General features: G+C 39.5%; 1 protein-coding gene across 11 annotated transcripts in view; it reads left to right on the top strand.

Moving 5' to 3' along the window:
- TENM3 (teneurin transmembrane protein 3) overlaps nt 1–19,711 on the top strand; it is a 1,770,339-nt gene that overhangs the window by 1,680,579 nt on the left and 70,049 nt on the right. For all 11 annotated transcript variants that reach the window (XM_077279546.1, XM_077279548.1, XM_077279545.1 and 8 more), the window contains 3 exons: nt 5,370–5,602; nt 7,911–8,065; nt 9,502–10,376. In XM_077279546.1, coding sequence (XP_077135661.1) covers nt 5,370–5,602; nt 7,911–8,065; nt 9,502–10,376 — 1,263 coding nt within the window. The remainder of the gene's footprint in view (nt 1–5,369; nt 5,603–7,910; nt 8,066–9,501; nt 10,377–19,711) is intronic.

Raw genomic sequence — 19,711 nt, forward strand, 5'->3', positions numbered from 1 at the left:
CAAGTACATTAGAGTCTGTAGTTTGAGAAATCGACACCTCACAGGTTCTCAGCGGGCAGCTTCATTAAATAGTACACAAAAAACGCCAGTGTCAACATCTACAGTGAAGAGGCGACTCCGGGATGCTGGCCTTCAGGGCAGAGTGGCAAAGAAAAAGCCGTATCTGAGATTGGCTAATAAAAGGAAAAGATTAATATGGGCAAAAGAACACAGACATTAGACAAAGGAAGATTGGAAAAAAAGTGTTATGGACAGACAAATCCAAGTTTGAGGTGTTTGGATCACAGAGAAGAATATTTGTGAGACACAGAACAATTGAAAAGATGCTGGAAGAGTGTGTGACGCCATCTGTCAAGCTTGGTGGAGGTTATGTGATGGTCTGGGGTTGCTTTGGTGCTGGTAAAGTGGGAGATTTGTATAAGGTAAAAGGGATTTTGAATAAGGAAGGCTATCACTCCATTTTGCAACGTCATGCCATACCCTGTGGACAGCACTTGATTGGAGCCAATTTCATCCTACAACAGAACAATGACCCAAAGCGCACCTCCAAATTATGCAAGAAATATTTAGGGAAGAAGCAGGCAGCTGGTATTCTATCTGTAATGGAGTGGCCAGTGCAGTCACCAGATCTCAACCCCATTGAGCTGTTGTGGGAGCAGCTTGACTGTATGATACGCCAAAAGTGCCCATCAAGCCAAACCAACTTGTGGAGAGGCTTCTGGAAACATGGGGTGCAATTTCTCCAGATTACCTCAGCAAATTAACTGCTAGAATGCCAAAGGTCTGCAATGCTGTAATTGCTGCAAAGGGAGCATTCTTTGACGAAAGCAAAGTTTTAAGCAGAAAATTATTATTTCAAATAAAAATCTTTTTTTCGAACCTTGTCAATGTCTGGACTAGATTTTCAATTCATTTGGCAACTCACTTGATTAATAAAAGTATGAGATTTCATGGAAAACACAAAATTGTCTGGGTGACCCTAAACTTTTGGATGGCGGTGTGTGTGTGTGTGTGTGTGTGTGTGTGTGTGTGTGCGTGTGTGTGTATATATATATATATAGGCAGGTCACCGCTGTGATCCCGAAGTGACTCTGACAGTGGGCACTCTACTCCACAGAGCAATTCATAGGCATGTGCCTTTTGTGCCTAACGTCCCTTGTGGCACAGAACTCTACAGATCAACTACTTTGACAAACAGGCGAATGTTTTCCATAGTTGTCTGTATTACATTGCCAAATCAATAGCATTCAACAGCACATCAGTGCCAACTAATGCGGCAGTTCTGCAGGGTTAGACAAAATAAAATGTAAATGTGCATAAGGTCTTATTAATGCACGGTGGATCATCAGTAGATTCGCTAGTGGGATATTTTTCTGCATTGCTCTGGTCAGATGTAGAATGTAGGTGAATGGAAATGACTGAATTCTCATTGCATTTCGATGGTTTTAGATCATGTCATATTCCAGGACAGAGAATGGTTACTAGGTCTTCAACTTTTCCTTTTAAACAACTGATGTAAGGGAGTTTTTTTTTTGCACCAGCTCAGCAGGTTTCTTTTTTTACCTTATGCCTCTATAGTATTGTAGTTATTGGTTTTTTTTTTAGCTTATTCCCTTGTGAACTATAACTTCCCCTCTCTGAATCAATGGACAGTTAATTGTTTATCAACGCTTTTTCATATTATGCAAATGTATGACCAACTGTCTTCCTGCCACTGTGACATGTGGGTTACCATGCCCAAAGCTAATCTGAGAGCTGGCACCCTAAGGGAACAGCATGCTACTGCTTCCTCGAGACTTCTCAGCGCTCGTAACAAGCTGTATGTAGATGGTGCCCTGCTTGACATGCCCCATCATCTGTTTAAGAGAAAAAATCCTCCAGTATTCACTGATTATTCTAAACTAATGGCATATTTAGCTGGGACTGCATGAATAAAGATGCATTTTTTAATGAAAATTGCACACAAAGATTAAATGCAAAGCAGAAAAAAAGAACAATGTTAAATTACTCATAGAAAATGGCTCACTTGAACGTTTGTTCTAGCAAATTAGTTACACTGATGTTTACTAAAAGGGCAATTTGAGAGCTGTCTGTTCAGGAGGCAGCATGTCTGCACCCAGCGCCTGCAATGCTCAGTAACACAAAGAACAAAAGCAAAAGCAGGCTCCTAGGAATCAGCTCTAGAGGTAAAGCAAGCATGTCATTTAGCTATAATACCCTCTAATATCTGAGAGCTGGTAAAAAATAACAGGTATGTGCTGGTGCTAATTAGCAAGTAGTAGGAAACTGGCACCTTGCAATTAGTGTAGTAAAAGCAGTGAATGTGTAAAATTATATGTTCATTCTCATAATTGAAATGTTACAATGTTTCTAGTAAAAAGAAATGTAACATTTCTGGGGCTTCTATCTATCTATCTATTGTATCTATCTATATCTATCTATTATCTATTGTATCTATTATCTATCTATCTAATGTATCTATCTACAGTATCTATTTATCAATCTAACCATCTGATATCTATCTATCTGATATAGATCTGACTGTCTATCAATCTATTATCTATTGTATCTATCTATCTATCTATCTGTTTATCAATCTATCCATCTGATATCTATCTATCTGATATATATCTATCTATCCATCTGTCTAGCTAGAAGAAACAAAAAAAACGGAGAAAAAAGGCAAATTGGACTTAACTTCACATAAAATCCCCAAAAATGACTCGGGCAAAATTGTTTTTGACCTCAACTTAATATTTGGTTTTACACCCTTTGGAATAAATAATTACAATCAATAGCTTCCTATAACCATCAACAAGCTTTTATCTGGTTTCAGGTGTGATTTCATATTGCCCACACCTGTTACTTGCCACAGGTGAGTTTGAACGAGCATCACATGCTTGACACAAAGTTATTTACCCACACTTTTGGAAAGGTGCCAACAATTTTGTCCAATTTGCCTTTTTATGTTTTTTGTGTTGTTCCAATACACAGAAAGGAAATTAACATGTATATAAGAAAACATGTGTAATTGCAATAATTTTCAGGATGAAATACGTATTTTTCTAGAAAAATTTCAAGGGTGTCAACACTTTTGAACAGAACTGTATCTATGTATATGATATTTATATATCTGTTTATGCATTCTCTGTCATATTTCTCTCTCTATGATATGTTCTTTGTCTTTTATGTCCATTATGTATCTATTTAGTTATCAAGTCTATCATCCTGTAATTAGCAAATCTATATATTCTTTTTTATATCTCTATCGAATGCTTATAATGTTATCCATTTGTCTATTGACATTACATCTATCTTTCAATTTATGTATTTTCTCTTATATCTTACTCTATCTTTTTGTCATATCTATCTTTCTATCTGTTTACTTATCATATATCTATAATAAGAAATACCGTATATCTATTTATAAATCAATCTATCTGACTATATATCTATCTGCGTATAAATCCATGTCTGATTCTGTATCATCTCTATATTAGTAAAAGTTGAAACATCTATGTCTAAATATATATTTATCTAGGAAGGTTAGAAGGGGAAACATATGGCAAATGCCTTGTGGATATCCCTTGTCTTTAGGATAGGACTGCCATTAGAACAGATTCCATAATCTCTGTAAATTGCTTTAGCAAGGTCAAGATTTTGTCATGTCATCAAATTGTGATATGAGATTCAGGGCCTCCATCACTTATAAATCCTATACATTATTAATAACGTGTAGCCATCACTATGGATCTATTGTCATATATAAATAAATGCTGTCCCATGGGTATCGGTCTCTATGAGTGTCTGTCCAGCGTTATTTCTCTTGTCATAGGGGCCCGGACCTTTGCTAAATGTATTCTAGGCTTAAATTAGGCTTAGAATCATACTGGTAGCAGGTCAGAGTCTTATCATGTGGGCATATGGTTTATTATTGAACCTGCACAAAATACATGATATTTGGTGGCATGAAGCATGGCATACCAACATTACTGGCAAGTGTAGCCACATTGTCTCAATAATTCATTACCTGTTTGATCATCTGAGCTGGTGAGTGTCACATACTGAGCAGCTGATATAAAGTACCCAGCAGATATAAAGTTATGTATGGAACGTTAACCCCTTAGTGACCAGGCCCAACTTTTCAAATCTGACACGTGTCACTTTACATGGTTATAATTTTGGAATGCTTCTACATAACAAGTGATTTTAAGATTGTTGTTTTTTTTCAAGACACATTGCACTTTGTTAGTGGTAAATTTAGGTGGATGTGTTACATGGTCATAGCTGGCAGACACTGTGACCATTATATGTCCTAATCAATTAAGAGAACCACACAAATGTGATCTGAGGGTTAAAGAGGGAGAGGGAGTTAGCTTCAGGGGCTAAACAAGGAGTCTCTGGGGCTAAAGAGTGAGCTTCTGGGGTTAAAGGGGAGACTCGGTCTAAAGAGGGAGGATCTGGGGCTAAACAGAGAGTCTCTGGAGCTAAAGAGGGAGTCTCTGAGGCTAAAGAAGGAGCCTTTGGGGCTAAAGAGGAAGCATCTGGAGCTAAAGAGAAAGCCTCTGGGGCTAAAGAAGGAGCCTCTGGGGCTGCACAGGGAACTTCTGGGGCTAAAGAGAGTCTCTGGGGCTCAAAAGGATCTTCTAGGGCTAAAGAAGGAGCCTATGGAGCTGAAGAGGGAGTCTCTAAGGCTAAAGTGAGAGCCTGATGGGTTGAAGTGGGATCTTTTGGTGCTAAAGAGGGAGCCTCTGCTAAAGAGTGAGCTTCTGGGGCTAAAGAAGGAGTCTCTGAGGCTGAAGAGGAAGCTTCTGGGGCTCAAGAAGGCGTATCTGGGGCTGTAGGGAAAGCTTCCGGGGCCAAAGAGGGAGACTATGGGGCTGAAGAAGGAGCCTATGGGGCTGAAGAGGGAGATTCTGGGGCTAAAGAAGGAGCCTATGGGGCTATAGAAGGAGATTCTGGGGCTAAAGAAGGAGCCTATGGGGCTAAAGAAGGAGATTCTGGGGCTAAAGCGGGAACCTCTGGGGCTTAAGAGGGAGCTTCTGGGGCTAAAGAAGCCTCCTATTTCTGTTATGCACCTAAGGGCGTTAAATGATTACAATTGATGCCAACACAAATTGTAGTGGATTACAGCTATAAATTTGACACTTGATGCATTGTACCCATCACGGAATGCTAATGTCTTATTTCTCTGGTCAATAAAAAGGCGGGTTGGCTGTCATTAAGGTAAATTGGACAAATTATATGATTATGTGAAGATGAAAAACCTTGGACCACTGTGAATGCATACATTGCCTTTGTGTTAATGTCATTTAGTTTGTTTGCCTTCCTTGATTGTCTAATATTCTATTTATTGTTTATTTGTACAGTAGCAACTTAGCTCATCGCTATTACCTGGCTACTGACCCTGTGACAGGAGACCTGTATGTGTCTGATGCAAACACCCGCAAAATATACCATCCAAAGTCACTTATGGGAGCGAAGGATTTAATCAAGAATGCTGAAGTGATTGCTGGCACAGGGGAACAGTGCACTCCTTTTGATGAGGCGAGATGCGGAGAGGGGGGAAAGGCTGTCGAGGCTACGCTCACCACTCCAAAAGGTGAGTATCTATTACATGTTGTACCAAAAAACATTAATCTGCAAAAAGTATCAATATAATACATGCTCATATTGGGAAAGTAATTCTGTCACCTTTTATATTTGTTCTTTTTTCTTGGTATCTGCAAAGTCTCATAAGTCCATAATGGACATCTTTAATTTTAATGGGGTTTATAAAATGGCAATTTTTTACATATTCAGACAACGCACATCTCAATGTTTTATCAGCAAATGTTACAAAGTAGACAGACCCTTTTGAGATTGCCTATTTTTTTCTCTAGATTTTGGTGTTTTGCACCGTTTTTCATTTGCACCTTATTCTTTAATTTGTGTCATTTGTGAAGTCTATTTCATATATGTTAACCTGTTGTTTTTCTATTTTTGCAATTGCGGGTAACGTTTGGTGTTTTCAGATGTTTATGACCAATTCATCAATTGCAACTTTTTACAAAAATCACTACTTTTTTTTGCAAATGTACTCCAGTTCGTTCCTGGAAAGATTTCATGTGCGCCTGCAATTTTTTTGCCAATTTTATGACGTTTTAACTGAACATATTACTTTTGCAATGAAAAGTGACTAAAAGGTTAAAAACAAAAATAGAGAGCATTTTTGTTTAAAATGGAAGGTACAGCACTGCTGCCAATATAATCAAAAATAGGCTGGCTATGTTAGTATGCGTTCACAACTACCAGGGTGCACCACTGACCAACCCAACTGGTGTTGAAAACCCAGATGCTGTTGATAAATACAAATATTAACTAGTTAGTGCACCAGTTGAACCTGATAGAGAGCATTTTTGATTTTGTATAAAATTCATAAGCTGCGTGAACCATTTTGAAAAATTGAGTGCAAAAAAGCAATTTTCACAAGAAAGAAAAAGTAAAGTAACTTCCAATTAAAACAAAACGCAAATGATGAAAATGAGTTAGGCCTTATGTCTTTGTGGAGGTGTCTGGTATTTGTTAGGGGTACTGCCCATCCTGGAAGTCCCATAACATAGAAAATGAAATGAATTTCTAGACCTCTGGAGATTAGCAAGTGTGAAATTCGACAGGACATAGATTTTGTTCTTTGAGGTGCTGCTCTATCGGCAAAGTTAATGATGAAGAAGGAGGCAATCTGAGCTAAAAAATGAGTATTATCCAGATGTGTCAAATAACAGTGTGAGACTAGCTCCCCAGAGTAATGCAGGTCTTATATCAACACATCTCTATTTCTAGTGTACGATATATACTGTAGCGGATTCATAATCCCGGCCATTATTAAAGTATGAGCTGGACATTTCTCCATGCTGGTGTTCATTAAAGTTTTTGGTTCTGTATCACACAAAGAATTTGTTTTATGTCAGCATGTGGCTCAAATAATTGACCTCTACGAGATTTTTGATGGTTCTGATCACAGAGGACATTTTGTAAGAGAAAAATAATGTTAAACTGAGCGGCTAAGCCTTTCTTTCCCTGCAAGTAGGAAAAGCTAAGCATCTCAGTTGATGCATATCACTGGTGCAACCTGTGCTGCCACACAGGGGCCCGAAAGTAACGGGGCCTCAATACCCGGCACTGCCGCCAGCGGTTCAGACCGGAGTGTTCAGCTGCATAGAAATACATGCAGCCGCACACTCCGGTCCCGAGTGCCGGCGGCAGTGCCGTGTATTGAGGCGAGAGACTCGCGCGAGTTTCTCACATTGCAGTTCCAAGTGCGACACCGGCCTTATGTAAAGTCTGTCTCCTGTAGATAGACAGTTGACTCGTTTAAAAAAAAAAATACAATAAATTATATACATAAGAATATATATAATTATTTTTTTTTAAAAAGAGAATAGTCGATGGCATTGACATCACATTTCTGAGTCTTGGGATGAAAGATTAATTGCAAATTATTTTTGATTTCTGATGAAAAATAAAGATAGAACCGCATATAAAATAGTTTTAGATGTTTCAATGACTATCCCATTCAGCTCAATGGAAAGTACAGAAATCCATGAGTTTCGCACCAGAACAACCCCATTCAGATAAACGGAGCTGTGATTTAGTTACAGAAATTCTGCAATAAATCTGTCACATCTGAATATCACCGTGGAAAGCTGGATGACAAATCCTGTCTGCCACTACCACCGCTACAGGTTTTCCCTAAGCTCCGGTGACATTTGCCTTATAACATTTCTTATAAGCATTCCTCATCTTATCTCGGGCTGTAATGCTTTGTGAGCCCCCCACACTAATGTATTTAGGAGGAGATAAGGAAAGAGTGAATTGTAAGTAGTGATCTGTGTTCTATGTGGTCCTGAACTGTTCTCTGTCACATAAAGGTATTGCTGTGGATAAGAACGGATTAATCTACTTTGTGGATGGAAAGGTCATCAGAAAAGTAGATCAGAATGGCATCATATCAACATTACTTGGCTCAAATGACCTGACCTCGGCACGGCCTCTGACCTGTGACACCAGCATGCATATCAGCGAGGTAATATACTAATGATACTAATGAATTTACTCAAGCTCCATATTTATAGAGCCTCTGTCTTATGTGCTAAGAACCTGTTATTTATGGGTATGAGCTGATATTCTGTCTTCTGAGACTGTCAGTGATTAAAGATGATATATAGATGTAAGCTATATTAGACATGCCGAGAAGCCTGTATTTTATATTTGTAGTTATAAAGGTTTTATTCTGAAAATATTGATATGAGTGATGCTCCTCATGGCGACAGCCCAATCACCGAGCATCATGCACAGGATTTTTCCATGTTTGGGCCTTCCCCAAAGTAGGTTTCATAATAAATGATGTCACTCAATAGTCAGTCTGAGGTGCAGCTACTCACAGAGCATTTTTGGCTCAAACAGTTTGTGTGGGCTCCAGTCTACCCATGTATCTATGGTAACACAGACATTTGGAAATGCCAAAACATCATGTACGACATGCAACCTGGCATGTTGCAGGATGAGGAGACCAAGTGCTATGTGACTTTTAGCAAGTAGTGTTTGTTAAAATTGGCCGGCAAAAATATATTTATTTAAAATAAATAAAAGTGAATTCATTTTACTGTCTAATATATCACACATTCAAGGGTCTCTGCTTATTTGTTCTCTCCTTACAGTACACACTGACAGTGTGCTCTCTTGCTAGCTCATCACTGGCAAGACAGCTCAGAACTGGTGAGAGAGCGCACTGTCACTCTACACTGAGCAGAACAGTGCACAATAACAAGATCCTACTGAGCCCAGCCTCTCAAACAGATGTCACTGAATGCACTAGGATGCTCAGACAAAGCGTTCTCACAGAAGAAGTAGTAAAAAAAAATCAGTTAAGAGTAGTGCGGGAACTGTAGAAACTTTTCAATTAGCGTATGTTAGAAAAGATTAGCGCATGACATTAGCTAGAGATTTAGGATTCAAATAAATTTCAGTTTCAGACCACACCTTTAATATATTTTAGTCATAGAGATGGGATACTTAGAAGAAAACAATTTTTGTATAAGGTATTTAATGCTTAGAGGGATTATTTGATCTTCTTCAGGAGCACACTGCTCCTCTCCCTTCCTGCTTCCTCTGTGCTGGGGTATAGTGTACTTCTGAAGTTTGACAGTTCGGCTCATTTGGACTATGTACTGTCCCATGATGCAAGTAGAGGCATCTTTTCTTCCATGCTCTAAAGCAGAGGTGGCAGATAACCTAGGCAGCAAACTGCACACAATAAAATTGAAAATCACTCTTTTCTTTAGAACAGGGAGGATATTTCATAAAGAGTAAATTGCAAAGTTGTTTTTTTTTTTGCATCCACTTTGCAATTTTTCGCATTTTTCAAGATAACATTTTTTTTCTATAGCCTATAACTGGCCTTTAGATAACATTGTGTTGTAATAATGCATCTTATAACTCTTAATACTTTGCATTCATCAGGTAAGATTGGAGTGGCCTACAGATCTAGCCATCAATCCAATGGACAACTCGATATATGTCCTGGACAACAACGTAGTGTTACAGATCACTGAAAACCGCCAGGTCCGCATTGCTGCAGGGAGGCCAATGTACTGCCAAGTTCCTGGGGTTGAGTACCAGGTGGGAAAATATGCCGTTCAAGCAATACTAGAATCTGCCACAGCGATCGCAGTATCCTACAGTGGAGTGCTGTACATTACAGAAACTGATGAGAAGAAGGTCAATCGGATTCGACAGGTCACTACCGATGGAGAGATTTCATTGGTCGCTGGTATACCGTCGGAATGTGACTGCAAAAACGATGCCAACTGTGACTGCTACCAGAATGGTGATGGTTATGCAAAAGATTCCAAATTAAGTGCCCCTTCATCACTTTCTGCCTCCCCAGATGGCACATTATACATTGCAGATCTGGGCAATATCAGAATCCGTGCGGTTTCCAAAAACAAGCCTGTGCTTAGTTCTATCAACTATTATGAAGTTGCATCCCCAAATGATCAAGAACTTTACATTTTTGATATCAATGGCACCCATCAATTTACAATGAGCTTAATAACTGGAGACTACTTATATAACTTCAGCTACAGTAATGAAAATGACATAACAGCAGTGACTGACAGCAATGGAAACACCCTCCGCATCAGAAGAGATCCAAACCGCATGCCAGTGAGAATAGTTGCACCTGACAATCAAGTAATCTGGTTGACAATTGGTACTAATGGCTGCCTGAAGAGCATGACTGCCCAGGGACAAGAACTGGTATTATTTACCTACCATGGCAACAGTGGTCTCCTAGCAACAAAAAGTGATGAAACTGGATGGACAACCTTCTTTGAGTGAGTACCTATGCCAGCAGTATTACTATATTTTACTATTAGGCACCACGTCTGCATGTATACATTACTATGTGCTCAGCACAGTGTGGTATAGGGAGCAAATTGGGATCTGTAAGTCCATTCTTTCCTGGAATTGTTTTTCTATGAATTGTCTGAAGAAGTTGAGAGAACAATGCTAGATTGACATTCACTTGAAATTGGGATGTTCTTGTGCTATTTTTTCACAGCCAAATTTAAAAAATCTGGTTAATATCCCTCAGTGCCACAGCTTATTATGAGTAATCAGATACTTATCTTTTTCTCACAACTTATAATGGCTGGTTTACAGGGTATGATCCAGGTTATATGCAAGCTGATCAGCTGTCATTTTATGGCATCTTTACAAAAGTTTTCAATGTTCTGTTGATAGCGATAATTTTTAAGCAAGCTTAAAAATTATCGCATCTAAGGGATGACCATTTTGTACGTTTGCCTGGTGTCTACATTATTGGCCAGAAGTCTTCCAAAAATGTGCTCCTTATCTTTCATATTCATTGTATGCTTCCTTGATTTATGATTTATACTTTAATGGCTTTTGATGATTTTTTTTTAATCATTCTGCCTCTATAGAACACCACACAGTAGTAATAATGTGGTCCATCTCACCAAATATTGTTATTACCTGTTTACACTGAAAGTCTCCTTATAATTACTAGGAGTATGTCAACTGTGGCTCCCACTGATCCTAAAAATGAGGGTTCCAGAGTCCAGAGTGAATATAGCAGTAGCGCATGTCCAGGAGCACCACCATACACTTCTATGGGACTGACAGAAATAACTGTTCTATCAGCCTCACAGAAAACTATGCAGTGGCCATACGTGTTGACTACCAATTAATTTCACATGGAGAACTTTAGAACTATGTTTAGGCATCTGCAGGTGCACAGTGGACTCATCCTCCTGTAATCATACATTCATCACATATCCTGTATATAGGTAGTAAATATATTTAATGGGGGAAAACCCATTGATTAAAAATTAGGAGAGTTGTCTGGTATTACAAAACTATGACTGCTTTCTTCCAAAACTGGCAGACAGCCAGTCCATATGTTTTACCTGGTATTCTTCTCCAGTGAGCCGTTATGGGGCTGAGCTACAGTATCACACACAACAACGTCTAGAAGGGTGTACCAGTGTTTTTGTAAGAAAACAGCTACCGGTATGTTTTCTAATCCTAAATACCACCATTAATTAGAGTAAGATATCACAATTAAACTTTAATCATTACAACATTACTTAAAGCTGCTTGAACCCTATTGGAATAGAGTGATAGAGCCAAGCTCGCAGGAAAGGTACTCCGGAGCCTTCACGTCCCAACATACCCTGTGCGACTCTATCAATATTAAATTGCCACTCTTCCATTTCCCCATTCTCTAAGAGGTTATCATATGGCATGGCTGGTGTGCCATAAATTAACCCTTATCACTATATTAATTTGCTATGGACAATCATTGTTGTGGCATCACTGATATACAAGTTAAAAAAAAATAGGTTTTCATCTTTCGTAACTAGATCAAATGATTCTTTATCTAGCATGACGGTATTTAATCAATAAAATAATGACTCAATAATGGCGTCAAACAGCAAGAGAAATCATGGGCACCTTTTTAAATGATAATTTACTACTTTATTTCTATCAGATTTCGAAAGCAGAAAAAGTGACTCCATCCATGAAAATGACATAATTGCAAATAGCAGGGGGTTACATACACACATATGGCATTATAAACTGGAATGGAATTGATTTTTGTGATTCAGTGTCAGATTTGCTATGTATAAAAGGAAAGGTGGAATTCTGTAATGACAGATACCATTAACAAATCAATTATTGGGAGATTTGGCTATAATCATTCTTTTCAATCTATTTCATTAAACGAAAGATCTAAGACATAGTGAATACATATTAGATGAAAGGAAAAAGATAGTTTGGAAAATGACTCTAAAAATCTATTTCAGTGTTCCCACAGCCTTTACATAATGAAGCCATTTATTTATTGTGGAAATCAAAATTTGTGGCTCACGTCTTTGTGATGCTGTCAAGCTTCTTGTAAATCATTGGCTACTTTTCACCAATGTCAGAGATAACAGCGGGGTAGGGAGGGGGGGGAGTCACGCAGATCCCACCATTGCCACTAATTGTCAGGGAGACACACTTCTGCTGCCTCCAATCATCAGCGCAATTATGCAATTGACTGACGAGTGATGGACGAGGCTGTGGCTCTGTCCTCTACTAGACCACCTCCGATTCCAACACATGTAATATATATATACATACAGGTATGGACTGGGGCTGAAATTCAGCCCTGGCATTTGAAATCACACAGGCCCATGTTGTCCCTGTCCCCATGAACCAGATGGGATATATTACTAATAATACCCTGGATGGAGGAAAGGAACATTTACTACAAGACCAATATTTCTAATGATAGCCGTGGCCTGCTGGGGTAAGTGGCAGAGTCAGTGACTTAACAGTATGGGTATCTTGAGAGCACCAATTCAGCTAACAGCATAGTAGATAAAGGCAGACCCCTCTGGAATTTGCTAGAATTGCCAGATGGCCTGTCTGGCCCTGTATATATATATATATATATATATATATATATATATATATATATATATATATATATATATATATAAAACTTTTTTTTTCTCCAGCAATCAGTCCAATGGTAGAGTAAAATATACCTCTTATTTATTCATTAAAAAGTTCCAGATTTCTTCAGTAACAATATTGCGTACATTCAATCCCTTATGGACGACATGTTTCGACACCACATGTGTGGATTTGTCCCAATCCGTTTTTCCTGCGAACTGTAACCACAGGTTCCTGTTTCTTCAAAGCGGTAAGCTGGCTTTGCCAAAAACTCTTACATATATATATATATATATATATATATATATATATATATATATATATCCCAGCATGGTCACTGCCAACTCCACAATAACAAAAGGAACTACTAGTTGCTACCAACAATCATTTAGACTGGCTTATTGCCGGTAGCTCATTTCTTCAGGGGAGTGGTTTACAGACAAGAGGATGAGCGGTATTACATTTTATATATTTAATCCAAAAACGTAGCCATTGTTTATAAAATATATACAAAGATGTTACAAAATGGGAACAAAACAATAAGGTATGTACAATTACACAAGATAAAAAGGATAACGAAAGAAAAGTACTAAGCCTGATATTGCAGGAATAGCTCTTATCTTTATGAAGGGAAGCACTCCGATTAGGAAAATGCAAGTCTCACAGCAAACTATGTCTTTCGAAATGAACAATGACAGACACCCAAACTCTGATTTTTATTAGCTCATGTTTACGCCCTCCTACCTCTCATTGGTGAGCTCATATGAAGGCTGGTTGTGGAATGTGTTAGGGTACCGTCACACAGTGCCATTTTCATCGCTACGACGGCACGATTCGTGACGTTGCAGCATCGTATGATTATCGCTCCAGCGTCGTAGACTGCGGTCATACGTTGCAATACACGGCGCTGGAGCGATAATTTCATGACGTATTTGCGATGTAGAAGCCGTTGGTTACTGTGCGCACATCGTATACAACCTGTGTCACACGATGCAATCATGCCGCCACAGCGGGACACTAGACGACGAAAGAAAGTTTCAAACGATCTGCTACGACGTACGATTCTCAGCGGGGATCCGGATCGCAGTAGCGTGTCAGACACAACGATATCGTAACGATATCGCTAGAACGTCACGAATCGTGCCGTCGTAGCGATGAAAATGGCACTGTGTGACGGTACCCTTAGGTCTGTTACAATCTTATGAGATCTCTAACTTTCAGGCTGTCTTCTCCCTTGGAAGTCCCATGTGGTAGATATTGTCGTAATGTTTCCTATTGCAATTTTACCTTTCCATGGAGATGAAACATGGCATGGATAGCATAATTTAGTTGATGATTAGAATGGCCTTACGGTGATGTGAGTGAATACGCTATATTCGTCCCTTTGCTACAATGCCGAAAATATATCTCTCATAAATATCAGAAAGATGAAAACTCCAAAATCCATCACTGACCACTGGCTTCAAAGTGTCTTAGACAAGCCATTTGAACAGGGGAAGCTCTTGCTTTGGAAGTGTATTTCACCTCTGAGTAAACGAATCCCAGTCTTAGTGACTGGTTCTCAGAGCAGATCTCTGCTGTAACTACCTAGTCACTGCAGAAGGTCTCTACTTCAATGAAGGTTGAAGTGCCAGCTCTCTCTCACTTCCCCAGTTATAACTAGTTTCTCAATTCCCCAGTTATAATTAATCCCATATGTTCAATTTGAGGGTGATATGTCCCCTCTCTGAGATTCTTTATGGATGTTTATTTTTCCTCAAAGACAATCAAAGTTTCAGTTCTTAACCCCTTCAAGTCGCGGCCCTTTTTCGTTTTTGTGTTTTCATTTTTCGCTCCCCTCCTTCCCAGAGCCATAACTTTTTTATTTTTCCGTCAATATGGCCATGTGAGGGCTTATTTTTTGCGGGACGAGTTGTACTTTTGAACGACATCATTGATTTTACCATGTCGTGTACTAGAAAAGGGGAAAAAAATTCCAAGTGCGGTGAAATTGCAAAAAAGTGCAATCCCACACTTGTTTTTTGTTTGTTTTTTTTGCTAGGTTCACTAAATGCTAAAACTGACCATTATGATTCTCTAGGTCATTACGAGTTCATAGACACCTAACATGACTAGGTTATTTTTTATCCAAGTGGTGAAAAAAAATTCCAAACTTTGCTTAAAAAAAAAAAAAAAAAAAAAGTGCCATGTTCCGATACCCGTAGCGTCTCCAATTTTCGTGATCTGGAGTCAGGTGAGGGCTTATTTTTTGCGTGCCGAGCTGATGTTTTTAATGATATCATTTTGGCGCAGATACGTTCTTCTGATCGCCCGTTATTGCATTTTAACGCAATGTCGCGGCGAGCAAAAAAAACGTAATTCTGGCGTTTCGGATTTTTTTCTCGCTACGCTGTTTAGCGATCAGGTTAATGCTTTTTTTTAATTGATAGATCGGGCGATTCTGAACGCGGCGATACCAAATATGTGTAGGTTTTTGTTTTTTTTATTGTTTTATTTAGGATTGGGCGAAAGGGGGGTGATTTAAACTTTCATATTTTTAATATTTTTTTCACATTTTTAAAAACTTTTTTTTTTCACTTTTGCCATGCTTCAATAGCCTCCAAGGGAGGCTAGAAGCAGGCACAGCCCGATCGGCTCTGCTACATAACAGGGATCATCAGATCGCTGCTATATAGCAGAATTGCAGGTGTGCTGTGAGCGCCGACCACAGGGTGGCGCTCACAGCTACCGAGGATCAGTAACCATAGAGGTCTCAAGGACCTCTATGGTTACCTTCCTGACGCATCGCCGACCCCCGATCATGTGACGGGGGTCGGCGATGACGTCATATCCGGCCGCCCGGCAGGATGCGGTAGTTAAATGCCGCTGTCTGCATTTGACAGCGGCATTTAACAGGTTAATAGCGGCGGGTGAATAGCGATTTCACCCGCCGCTATTGCGCGCACATGTCAGCTGTCCAAAACAGCTGACATGTCACGACTTTGATGTGGGCTCAGCGCCGGAGCCCACATGAAAGGGGGAGACACGGCATGCGCAGTACTATTACGGCGCATGTCGTGAAGGGGATTAGGATTATTTGTATTTTATGCATGTTGTTATGACATATGAAATATATTCCCCACCTAACTAGGGTTGAGCGAAACGGATCGTTCATTTTCATAAGTCGCCGACTTTTGGTAAAGTCGGCGTCTCATGAAACCCGACCCGATCCCTGTGTGGGGTCGGCCATGCGGTACGCGATCTTGGCGCCAAAGTCGCGTTTCGTATGACGCGTGTAGCGCCATTTTTTCAGCCAATGAAGGAGCGTGGGCAGAGTGATGACATAGGGGTTAGGGCGTGCACGCCTATCATCATTTTATCGCTTGTGCGCACTAGCGATTTGGAATGTGTAAAACGAAATTTTCTGTGCTGAGACGGAGGGGAGAGAGAGAGAGAGAGAGGGAGAGGGAGAGAAAAAAAAACAAAAAAAAACCCATTGACGTGCATAGGGTTTCGTGTTCCGGCCGATCCTCGACTTTGCGCAGTAATCGGCCAATTTCGCCCGACTCGACTTTTCCAACAGTCGGGTTTCGCGAAACATGACTCGACCCTAAAAAAGTCAAGGTCGCTCAACCCTACACCTAACCAATCACAGTGACATAACTTGAAGCTCTTGGATATAAATAATTTATAAAACCGATGGTCTCATATTGACAGCAGGTCCTTCAAAGGCTCCAGGACTTTGGTGATAGCCAAACTTCCTTGCTACCAATAGCCTAAACCTTTACCTAAATATTAATGATCATTTGCATTAATATTTGTTTTTACAGTACCTGATTTTTTACACTGATGGTTTAGTTGCTTTTAGTTTAAAACGCAAATAGTTTGGCTATTAAAGAAACATGTAATTACTTTTTGGTGGGCTTGTGATTCTATACTGCAGCCAATCAGAATGAACAGATCTTCAGTGTAAAGCATAGGGAAGGCCTGAGCAGATGACTATGCAAGATAACTATTGGCTGAACGTTTGTTATGCAGTCAGCTATTACTTCTGATTTTTGCTTAATTGTGAGATCTCACTTTGGCCAAGCATTTGTGTGTTTTAACCCCTTACTGACATTGGACGGGATAGTACGTCCGATGTCAGCTCCCCTGCTTTGATGCAGGGCTCCGCGGTGAGCCCGCATCAAAGCCGGGACATGTCAGCTGTTTTGACATGCAATAGCGGCAGGTGAAATCACGATTCACCCGCCGCTATTAACTAGTCAAACGCAGACAGCGGCATTTAACTACCGCATCCGGCCGGGCGGCCGGAAATGACGGCATCGCTGACCCCCGTCACATGATCGGAGGTCGGCGATGCTTCTCCATTGTAACCATAGAGGTCCTTGAGACCTCTATGGTTACAGATCGCCGGTAGCTGTGAGCGCCACCCTGTGATCGGCGCTCACAGCACACCTGATTTTCTACTACATAGCAGCGAACAGCAGATCGCTGCTATGTAGCAGAGGCGATCGTGCTGTGCCTGCTTCTAGCCTCCCATGGAGGCTATTGAAGCATGGCAAAACTTAAAAAAAAAAGTTAAAAAAAATGTGAAAAAAATAAAAAAAATATAAAAGTTTAAATCACCCCCCTTTCGCCCCAATCAAAATAAATCAATAAAAAAAAATCAAATCTACACATATTTGGTATCGCCACGTTCAGAATCGCCCGATCTATCAATAAAAAAAGCATTAACCTGATCGCTAAACGGCGTAACGAGAAAAAAATCGAAACGCCAGAATTACGGTTTTTTGGTCGCCACGACATTGCATTAAAATGCAATAACGGGCGATCAAAATAACGTACCTGCACCGAATTGGAATCATTAAAAACGCCAGCTCGGCACGCAAAAAATAAGCCCTCAACCGACCCCAGATCATGAAAAATGGAGACGCTACGAGTATCAGAAAATGTCGCAATTTTTTTTTTTTTTAGCAAAGTTTGGAATTTTTTTCACCACTTAGGTAAAAAATAACCTAGTCATGTTAGGTGTCTATGAACTCATAATGATCTGGAGAATCATAATGGCAGGTCAGTTTTAGCATTTAGTAAACCTAGCAAAAAAGCCAAGCAAAAAACAAGTGTGGGATTGCACTTTTTTGCAATTTCACCGCACTTGGAATTTTTTTCCCGTTTTCTAGTACATGACATAGTAAAACCAATTATGGCATTCAAAAGTACAATTCATCCCGCAAAAAATAAGCCCTCACATGGCCAAATTGATGGAGAAATAAAAAAGTTATGGCTCTGGGAAGGAGGGGAGTGAAAAACGAACACGGAAAAACGAAAAATCCCACGGTCATGAAGGGGTTAAAGAGAAGAAAGGATAAAACCAATGCCAGAAATTCCAATGGTTCGCACCTTCTCTCCTGTGACATCATCTGTCAGGGAAGACTTGGGAGGCTCCCATTTACATTAGATGGTTGGTCGGTCGTGCTGAAATTGGTGGCTTCAGCCAACTAATTTGTGTGGGGGCCATGAGTGAAAAAAATCATTAGGTTTTAGAATGCCCATTATAAATTATGGCATGTTATGACCATCCATACTTCTTTGTATTCAGTTATGTCTCATACATAAGGCATTTATTTTGTGTCTAGGAAAGGCCGTGACACTAGATAGAAAAAAACATTGTTTCCAACCACTGCATTGCTCTTAGTAGTGTAACTTATCACCTATAATGTATAAAGAGATCAGTTATGTGAGAACACTAGAACAAACACATTTTCTCCTGAAGGCAAAAGCTGAAATATTTGCTAGAGTTGTATACTGTGGCATTGGTCTCTTGAACTCATATTACATTCTTTTTGTGTTGGTTACAGTTATGAAAGTGCCATCAGAAAGTTACTTTCTAATCACAGAAGAATAGATAAACTTGCACCTGTGCTTTAAAAGGAAAACATGAAATTCTTCATATTGTAAATTGCTATTAAATGTGAAGCTTTAGAAATAACTGATAAAAGAAATGTTAAACTCCATAGTTAAACACTAAAGAGCTTGTTGATGCATCCTTCTACATATCCTCCACAAGGCCAAACTAGACGTAGATTTCAGAAGACTAGCATTAGTTTGCCATTAAAAATCACTGGTTGTGGTAGAAACAGAATGGTCCGTGACAACCTCCTCTCTGGTTTGGATCTCAAAAAGTGCAGAAATGTATAGATAATGTATGTTTTTTTTTAAATAATACTTTGTCTATATATTCTTGCACTTTTTGAGTTGTATCTTGTCATTGTGGTTTGGTCCTGATGAAGAGGTTTGAAAACCTTGAAACGCGTTGACATAATAAACCACATTCATATTTCACCTTTCGTGTGAGATCCTATCGTTGAACCTTGGTTAGCAGAGACTTTGAACCATCGTATTTCTAATTTATTGCGATGTATCTCTTTGGAGGTCCTGCTGCTGCCTTTACACGCTTTTATAGGAGTTGTGACTGTCACAACCATATCAGGTGAGCGTACCTATAATATTTAAAACCACTTGGTTATCAGATAAGACCCAATTAGCTCTTTTTCTCTCTCCAGTTTTGCCATTTGATTTATACTCACATCATGGTAGAACTTAAATGCCATCTTTTCGCTTTGAAGCTTTACAGTACTTTTAATAGAAGTTTAAAATAGTTTTAATGTACTAGCCCTAAAGGGTTTGTCTGGATCTTGCCCTCTAAAACGTAAAGTGCGGT

The sequence above is a fragment of the Ranitomeya variabilis genome, chromosome 1 (genome assembly GCF_051348905.1).
Source record: "Ranitomeya variabilis isolate aRanVar5 chromosome 1, aRanVar5.hap1, whole genome shotgun sequence".
Taxonomy (NCBI): domain Eukaryota; kingdom Metazoa; phylum Chordata; class Amphibia; order Anura; family Dendrobatidae; genus Ranitomeya; species Ranitomeya variabilis.